The 9,492-nt window shown below is 45.0% G+C and overlaps 1 protein-coding gene across 1 annotated transcript; it reads right to left on the bottom strand.

The window, feature by feature from the left end:
- Positions 1-1,761: 1,761 nt before the first annotated feature.
- Positions 1,762-4,485, bottom strand: zfp36l1a (zinc finger protein 36, C3H type-like 1a; the record flags this gene model as incomplete). The annotated part of the gene is made up of 2 exons (XM_080849657.1): positions 4,369-4,485; positions 1,762-3,063 (listed from the first exon to the last, which is right to left on the bottom strand). The coding sequence occupies exons 1-2, from the start codon at positions 4,417-4,419 to the stop codon at positions 1,762-1,764; spliced, it is 1,353 nt and encodes a 450-aa protein (XP_080705783.1). The 5' UTR covers positions 4,420-4,485.
- Between the last annotated feature and the right edge of the window lie 5,007 nt (positions 4,486-9,492).

Genomic DNA, 9,492 nt, shown 5'->3' with positions numbered 1-9,492 from the left:
ATGAAGGGCTATTTGAAAAGGCATGGGGAATTGTGACGTAAACTTGTTTGATCAAATTAAGTAGTAAAAAAAATACCTTTGCACAGGAATGAATACTCAGGATTTTTGCTGAATGCAGTCCAATTGTCGGGAAATACGTTTTAATAAATAATCAAAATGCAAAAATGCATACTTTTTTTGATTTAAATTAAGTTTCATTTTTATCAAAGTGTAGTTGCAAACAAGTCATTGTAGTACAATATATTAAACTGTGAAAAAAGGAAGTTAACAAGTCTTCACAATCTTTAGATTAATACCGAAGATCATAATTTAACATAAAAGAAAATATATATTCTATCGTTTCATTAACAAGATAAATACAAACAATTAACAAAAAAAAAAAATGCATATGATCACCAATAAATATGTTTCGATAAGTTAAATAAGCAGTGACAAGCAAAACCTTCAGTTGAGAAGGGTTCCAAACAATAACAATTGTAATAAGTAATAAAAAAATTAAATCAAAGTGTACAGATGAAGAAAGTAAGGAGATAAACGGAAGAGAGCAGATTTGTGCGCAACACGGGGTTTAAATTGCAGGATGCACTGAAGGATCATGGGAATGGGAATGTTGGAATTCCCCCACAGTTGGCAGCTTATTCAAAGGGGCTGGGTTAAGGGGGAGGAGGGAAAACTTGATACTCTCATTTTCGTTTGTTGCACTTTTTTTTCCTGATTGACAAGCAAAAGGAAGGAGAGGGTAGCAACTGCACAAGGGGTAGGGGGGAAGGGAAAAAAGGAAAAGAAAAAAACAGAGCACACACACACACACACACTCCCATCTCCAGCTTTGTTCCTGTGTGCATCAAGGAAGAACAAGGGGGGGGGGGGGGACGACTAAATCAGTAGTCCTTACAGGCCCCATCTGTGCATCCACCTCCTCACTCATACACAAACAGCCTAGGCACTTGGGAAAGCTACTTTTCCTTTTTAGCTTGAACTCAAGCAGACACAGCTGTGTTTGGTCCGGGCGGGACAGTGGAAGTGAAGTCCATTTAGCGAAGTCCAGGAAGCGAGTTCGTGACAAAGACGAGACAATGAGAGTGGGGGTTCATCAAGGAAGAGCAGCCCGCCCTTCGCATTGATAATACATTCCACCGCACACAGTCTTACAATTCTTGCAATAGAAATAGGAAGAGGAAAAAGGAACGATACAAAAAAAAAAACATTCAAACAAAAACACCCTTTATCTTCTCTTGTCACCTGATCCTACTGTGGTATTCCTGTGCAATGTTGGCACACGGGCACACAGGCACGAAGGCATGAGATGAGATCTTGGGGGTGGGGTGGGTGCTAGATATTAGGCACTTCTAGACAAGAAGAATCATTCCTTTTTTTTCTTCCTTTTTTTTCTTATTCAAATAGAAGAAAAAAAAAAAACACTTTGAAAAAAGAAAAGAAAAAAAAATAGAACAGTTCCCTTACTTCACTGTATTGTATTAATTCCTGAAGACCAAGAGGCTAACCTGACACAAAAGAAAAACAAAACAAAACAAACGTACACAGTCCAACCCCTGTACCCACGCCTCCTGTAAGGGGCTTCTTAGGGAGAGGGGACAAATTGGGGGCAGAGGGGTCACAGGGAGCGATCTTGTTCTCAAGTGTCCATGCGTCTGTTGCTCTCCCTGTGCATCTCCGATGATGCACAGTACAGTGCAGGCCCCACCAGCACAGTGCTGACGTCGTTTTCAAACGGAATTTTATCCCCAAGCCAGCGGTCATCTAGTCGTCAGAGACGGAGAGGCGGCTGAAGATGGGCAGACGGCGGCTGCTGTCCAGCAGGGGGGACTCGGAGCCGCTGAGGCTGCTGCTGCCTGAGCTGCTGTGGTCGCCCTCCTGGTCCGACAGAGAGTCCGGCTGGCTGGACGGAAACTCGAAGGGCTGCGGGGACTCGGCCGTCGCCCTGAAGAGTAACGGCCCGCCGTTTCCAATGCTGCCTGTGGGGGATGGAGGGGCCTGCTGGATGCCCCCCAGGACCGCAGCAGCCCCCCCAGGGGCTGTTGGCACGGCGGCGGGGTCCCCAGAGGGCATGCTCAGAGATGGGCAGAAGATGTTGGTCAGCTCCTGGCTGGAGAAGGTGAACGGGTTGGTGCTGGGCCACTCTGGCAGCTCCTCCTCTGGCGAGAACATGGGGGGAGGGGTGCGGGAGGTGGGTCCCACGTCCCGCAGGTAGCTGCCGATGCACCCGCCTGAGGAGGAGGAAGAGGAGGACGAGGAGGAGGAGGAGGCGCAGCCCATGCTGGGGAAGCCGGCGAAGCTGAAGCTGTGGTGCAGCCGTGGCCGATCCAGCTTCCCGTTGGAGGCCGACAGGGGCGACATGGGCGCTGACGGCGGTCCCCGGCGCTCCTCCGCGTTGTGGATGAAGTGGCAGCGCGGGCCGTACGGGCAGAAGCCGATGGTGTGGAAGGTGCGGCACAGGTCCGTCTTGTACTTGGGGTGGCGACTCAGGCTGCGCAGCTCGTGCCCGCCGTGGGCAAACTGGCACTTGTCGCCGTACTTGCAGGTGCCGTTCTCCTCGAAGGGCCGGCACAGCTCCGTCTTGTAACGGCTGGAGTTCACCTGGCCGGGGGGGCTGCCCAGGCACGGGCTGTTGCCATCGCTGGTAGGGGAGGTGGCAGGAGGGAGGGGGCCGAGGCTCAGACCAACACCGCCCTTGTGCAGGAGGCGCTCGCCTGTCTCCGAGTAGGAGCGCTCCCTAAGGCAGTTCTCCTTGTTGCTACGGTTACTGTTGTTGTTGTTCATGATGCTGCAGCTGCTGCTGCCCATGCTGTGCCCCACCAACCCAGCATTCAGCATGGACAGGTCAGAGGGCTTGGCCATGTTGAGAAACTGGTTGTGGTTGAGTCTGGAGCTGCTGGGTAGGGTGACCGAGTGCCGTCGCTGGTACATGCTGGCCCCGGCTGATGGGGTGCCCACTGCCTTCCTGTCCAGTAGGGTTGAGCTGGACATGTTGGTACTGGAGAAGGGCATTGACAACCCGTGAGGGCCGGTTAGTATGTTGTTCTTGAAGTTCAGCATTTTGTTCTATTGGAAGAAAAGGGACAACTGAGGTAAGTTCAGATGAATGGTAGCAACCTTGCATAGAAGTTCTTCAAAACGACTTCTCAGTCCCTAACTTTTGTAAGAGTAAAGTGTAATTAGGAAGTCAAAGCACAGCTAATGCAATAAGCTCAGCCATACAGCCAAATTATTCGCATTTTAGGTTCAAATCCATGAGTGAACACAGAGCAGCAGCTGGTTTGGCGAGTAGCCAGACAGGGGCAGGCACGCCGTCATACACGGAACTCGAAGAACAGACTCAAGCACAGATATGTTGATGCTTTCTATCGTAATTCCATCAGTGAAGTTAGCTGACCAAGCCCAAATGGCTTGACAAAGTCACCAAGCGATCTTTTCACAAGACTTCTTTAACAACAATAACGTTAGCCTTGACATGTAAATCAATCTTTCAAGATGCTCAGGACCGCACTGTCTCAAACTGCGACAACCGCTCGATACATGAACTTGTTGCCAAGCATGACTCAAAACTATTCTCATTACTCATCTTTAGAAACGTGCAAGTGAATGCAGTCTGTTTACAGCGACTAAATTACAATAATAAGTACACGGAACAAACACTCAATTCTCAGAATCGCAATGCAAATGAGGCACTATCTGCATGCAACTAAATTGTCTAGTAATGCCAACACGTCATTGCGCTCAAACAAATGCCTTCCACAAACTTTCTGCACCCGTCTTTGTGTAATCGACAATCTCCGATATGCAATGTTTTGTTTTTGCCCAGCCATTTGAAAGGAACACGGTGTAAGGGCTTTGTAATTAATTCCAGCAAGTTACGTTAAACGTTTCAAAAGTTGACATAGCTTGCTGGCTAGTTAACTAGCTATGCTACATTAGAGTGAGTTCACACAATATCAGATCACTAGTTTGTAAAACATGTCACCAGCAAGTAAAAAGTTATTCAAGCAATGGAATCAAAATAAAAACAGAAGAAAATCAGTGCCACACGCCACCAAAGCTCCCTGTGCGGTGGGAAAGTGTGGTTGGCCCGATAGGTTACAGCAGAGCAATGCATGGTGATTGTTCTGGAACACAACAAGTTATCGCCAAGTTCCGTCCTAATCGTTTGGAAAAATAGCGCTTGTCAAGTTAATTGGTTACAATAGTTACGAACAGAAAGCACTTTTTAACAATTCATTCCAATTTCTAGTAGAACTTAAGTATCTGAAAATCGCATTTCTAAACTTTGCTATAACTTCAGAGAAAACTCAGTAAGCGACGTATCACAGCAACATCACTGCAAGCACAAACTTTTGTAACGTTAGCTACCTTGTTGATCACTTCGCTGAAGTCAAAAGGCGAAGCCACTGCTGTGGTCATCTTCGATTCGAAGAAAATTAAATAAAACGCTTTAAAAAAAAATGTTGCACAAGACGGCTTTCCTTTCTGGAGTACTTAACCTACCCAAACAAAACCCCTCTGCCCTTGCGTAGGTCCAAGCATTTGCTTTATAGTCAGGCAGGAGGGGCTTGTGAACGTAACATTGGATGGGCGTCTCTTTTTGTTGTGAATTAAATAGGCTACTCATGAACTTGTTGGAACATTGGAAACTTTACCATACCTCTAACGGGTAGGCTGCACAATATTGAAAAGTGAGTCAAAACCCTGACTGTCAGTAGTAATAATTCTTATGGAATAAGTTGTCTTTAGTGTTATTTTTCACAGCATGTATTTATACATTTGGAATTTAACAAAATAATAGGCAGACTATTCGACAATTCCCACGGCATTACACCTAGAAAGCGTGCGAAGTAACGTGCTGTCAGTCTAGAGGGCTGAATCAGACCGTTGTGACTATACAAAAACATCTGCGTAAACCAAATTTCAAAGGGTAGTTTTACGTGTGGAGTTTGAGGCTGAACTCCGAATCCTGTCCTCAGTGCTGCCTCTAATTAATGCAGGCTTAATTATCAGGCACAAGCGGCATGCGCGGGACTTTCCGGTGTTTAAAAAAAAAAAAGATTTGTTAACCCTTTAGGCGCTGCACTGCATATGTATGTAGCCATTTTACTCGTGTTTCAAGTTTAGTGTGAATGTATGTTCATAATATAATAATCAAAATATATTTAGCACTAGGTTAAGTTTGCTTAATTTTATATTATAAAACATTTTTAAACGAATAACATTGCTATTATCTTCTTTGGTTGGAATTAATTAATAATTACCCTACATCATTTAGTTAAGCTCAGTGAATTGTATGGGTAAGGGCTTTTTTATTGTCCGTCACCAATTATTTGAATAAATCCAGGGTGACCACTCAAAGCACTGTTGCCTTTAGTGGTCCTTATGCAACAAGGTTCTGGGTAAAACACAGTCTCCCACATCCACCCACTCCAAATCCCCTTTATCCAGGTCAAACAAGCCACGGACTCAGCCAAGATGGTGTCAGAACTTGGTCATTAGGAAAAGGGGAGAAAAAACCGAGAGGAGGTTGTTGGGGAGAAAATAGCTGAAGACAGGCATGTGGGGGTGGGAGATTTATGGAGCTGGGTTATTACACAGACCTGCCCCTAGGACTGAAGGAGGAACCACTCTCTCTCTCTCTCTCTCTCTCTCTCTCTCTCCCTGTCTCTCTCCTTTCTCTCTCTCGCTCTCTCTCTTTCTCTGTCTCTCTCTCCTCTTTCCCTCTCGAATATGTCCATGCAATATGAGCATGCAAGGAGCTGGTTTATTACACAGACCTGCCCCTAGGATTGAGGGAGGAGCCACTCTCTCTCTCGCTCTCTTTCTCTCTCTCTCTCTCTCTCTCTCTCTCTCTCTCTCTCTCTGTTATTCTCTCTCTCTCTCTCCTCTTTCCCTCTTGAATATGTCCATGCAATATGAGCATGCTAGGAGCTGGTTTATTACACAGTCCTGTCCCTAGAATGGAGGGAGGAGCCACTCTCTCTCTCTCTCTCTCTCTCTCTCTCTCTCTCTCTCTCTCTCTCTCCTCTCTCTCTCTCTCTCTCTCTGTTATTCTCTCCTCTTTCCCTCTCGAATATGTCCATAAAATATGAGCATGCTAGGAGCTGGTTTATTACCCTAGAATGGAGGGAGGAGCCACTCTCTCTCTCTCTCTCTCTCTCTCTCTCTCTCTCTCTCTCTCTCTCTCTCTCTCTCCTCTTTCTCTCTCTCCTCTCTCTCTCTCTCTCTCTCTCTCTCTCGTCTTTCCCTCTCGAATATGTCCATGCAACATGAGCATGCTAGGACTGAAATTGTGATTTATCCAAACATATTGAGGACCACCGGCACGGAGAGGAAGCTAGGCCTTTGGCGTCTCAGCTCAGATACATTTAATAATGTAGTTATCATTTTAATTTTACACAATGAACATTTATCACACCGGTTCATAATCTGAGTTTGAACATTTTCACAATTTGAACTTTGGTATTTCACATTTACCTCAGCTTTGTCGAAAAAAATAAAAAAAAAACACTAAGGGCTAACTAAGGTCTGTTGTAATGGCTTCCGGATGTCTTTTTGTTCATGAGACCCACCGTCATCTTGGAGTAGTCTTTGCCTGTATTAACCCTTACTGAACAAAAACAACTTAAATCAGTTATTTTCCCATTAGCTACAGTGCCTGTCACAAAAATCCGTACACTTCTGGGGCAAATCTGCTAAATGATCAACCATAGACTACTTAATAACGGAATGTGGTTGGTTGTTTTACATGGCAGTCCACTGTCCCTTCCAGTCAAAGCAGACAGCTTTGGCCGTGTAATATTCTAATTTCCACCAGACCTTTAGCCAAAGTCAGTGGTCTGGCTGTTCCACAAGGCCGACCATTGACTGTTGCCATGGAGTTTGGCCCGCACGACAACTTGGGAAGATCCGCTCTCTTTCAGTCATGGTGATCTGTTGTCTGACGTGAAAAAATAACAAATTCAAGTGAAATTAATCCAATTCTGTAATTATGACTGGTTTATAATTGGCCAAGTGTCTTGCTTAATGTCAAATTGCTCTGATAACAACTTTAACAAGTGTTACGGGCAAATTGCTACAGCTTACCGGCATTGTGAGCAACATGAGATCAGACAGTCTCTGTTTGTGGCCGGGCTGTGCTAGGCTCAAGACTGCAGCTTGAAAGCATGAGGAAACTGTTGATGACTGCAATTCACCCTCCTCACCTCCGGTGGCGCTGTGAACACTCCTGTGATTTGTATTCTGTTTAGAGTGTCAGCAACTCCAGGCTTCATTCACTCCTCATCAGACAAGGGCATAGAGTTTTAACAGACTGTGTCATTAATGTATTTATTTTAGTTGTACAAAGGCTGTATTTTAAGTGGCATTGTTGTACACATAGACTTCATATTAACTGTTGCCCTGTCCTCTTCATGATCTGTATCTTACAAACTAATACGTTTATTCAGTGGGTAAGCTAGTGTTTTTAAAAAGACCCTGGTAGTCTCTCTCTCTCTCTCTCTCTCTCTCTCTCTATCTCTCTCTCCCCCCTTCTTTCTCCCTCCCCCCTGTCTTCTTTAAAAGGGTAAATGAATACCATTCGATTGGCCCCTTTCCTTTCATAACAGTGTTTACTTTAACTTTACAGGAACCCACAAGGGGACATGTGGTGGCAAGAATTCCTTCTTTCATGCCATGGGGACATAGATTTTTTCAGCGTCAGGGAAAATACAGAAATGAGAAGAAATTAATTAACCATAAAGGGTCACACACACACACACACACACACACACACACACACACACACACACAGTGGAACCAATCATAAAGGGTTGCCCACAAGATTGTTAGTGGTGGACCGCTTGTTCTGTTCCCATGACTTCCCATGCTCTGCCCCCAACTCCTCATTTACATGGGCACGTAAATGAGTCCTACATGGGCACGTGAATGAGTCTTACATGGGCACACAAATGAGTCTTACGTGGGCAAAGTCAAGTCAAAGTCAAAGTGTGTTTATTGTTGCATGTACCAAAATGCTTTAGCACAGCAAAATTCTTACGACTTGGCCAGCATCATCATCTACGCAGTAGACGTCATACATATAACATATACCAAAAAATAACATAAAACTCTATAACACTATGACAATAAAACATATAACATGTAACATTAACATACAACAGTTTAAAGAACAACATATAGCTCTGTAACACTATAACACTATGACACTATAACAATATAACATATAAAATATGACATTAACATTCAACAACATTCAACATGGACACATAAATGAAGAGACTCTGTCTTTCCCAAGTTGGCATCAGCATGGTACGGCTGGACATGCTGTGTGTCCGCCCCTTCTCTGTCCCTACCTACCATTTAAGTAAAGGTCAATATGTGTGAAATCGGAGAGTGTAAAGTTCAAAGTGGGAAAACGAAAACAATAGACTTGACAGATGTCCATCTGATTTGTGGGACTAATCCTCTCTTAGGGGTCTCAAGACTACCTCCATTCAAAATGCCCCTTTGGTCAAACTAGGGTTACACACCAGAGTTGAAATCATTGTAGAAGTAGCCTAGATACTTACAAACACACACACACACACACAAACACATGCAGAATGACATTCACACACTTTAGGCCCCAGTGGGGTGGCTTTCATGCACACACACAAACACACACACACACACACACACATACAATCGCCCCTTGACTAAACTCCCTGCTGGAGATGGCTGGGGCACCAGCGGGCTTGACCTCTGGACCAGGTGTCATCGTCGATTCCTGGATGTCTGAAACCAGATCTCAGTGCAGCTCCTGACAGACACAGAGACCAATCAATGGCCTGGCTGCCATGGAAACAGTGGAGGTCATTCTCGTGGACAGAACCATTCTGAGTCCATCTGTCTCCATTCTGCGGCTGAACCCTCCAGTTTGTGCCCTCTCTCTCTATCACACACACACATACACACACACACACACACACACAGACACACACACACACACCTGACACACACACACAGACACACACACAGACACACACACTACACACACACACACACACACACACACACACACACACACACACACACACACACACACACACTTGGGTTACTCACTACATCTGTCTCCATTACCTGACAAGGGCCAGAATAGAATAGCATCAATGTTTGTAATATCCCTCTTGCCATGTGTTAATAAAGGCCATCTCATTCTAATAATTGTCCCTAAGAGTATTTCATTTTTACCTTAAACTGTATAGGGGGATTATCAGTCTACGTCACTCCCACTTTACTGCGCATGTCGGTTGCAGAAAGAGAGCCGCAATCATGTCTTGTTGTGCTTTGGGTTGCGCAAATCGTTATGATAAAAATGACAAAACGCGCAAGTTTTACCGACTACCATCAACTCGCACCCCTTTCAAGGCAAACAAGAGACGTCTTTTACGTGTGGAGTTTGAGGCTGAACTCCGAATCCTGTTCTAACACCGCATAAATCCATGTTAA

The sequence above is a fragment of the Sprattus sprattus genome, assembly GCF_963457725.1.
Source record: "Sprattus sprattus genome assembly, chromosome: 13".
Taxonomy (NCBI): domain Eukaryota; kingdom Metazoa; phylum Chordata; class Actinopteri; order Clupeiformes; family Clupeidae; genus Sprattus; species Sprattus sprattus.
The sequence above is the reverse complement of the archived record's forward strand: the minus strand, read 5'-3'. Positions and strand labels throughout refer to the sequence as shown.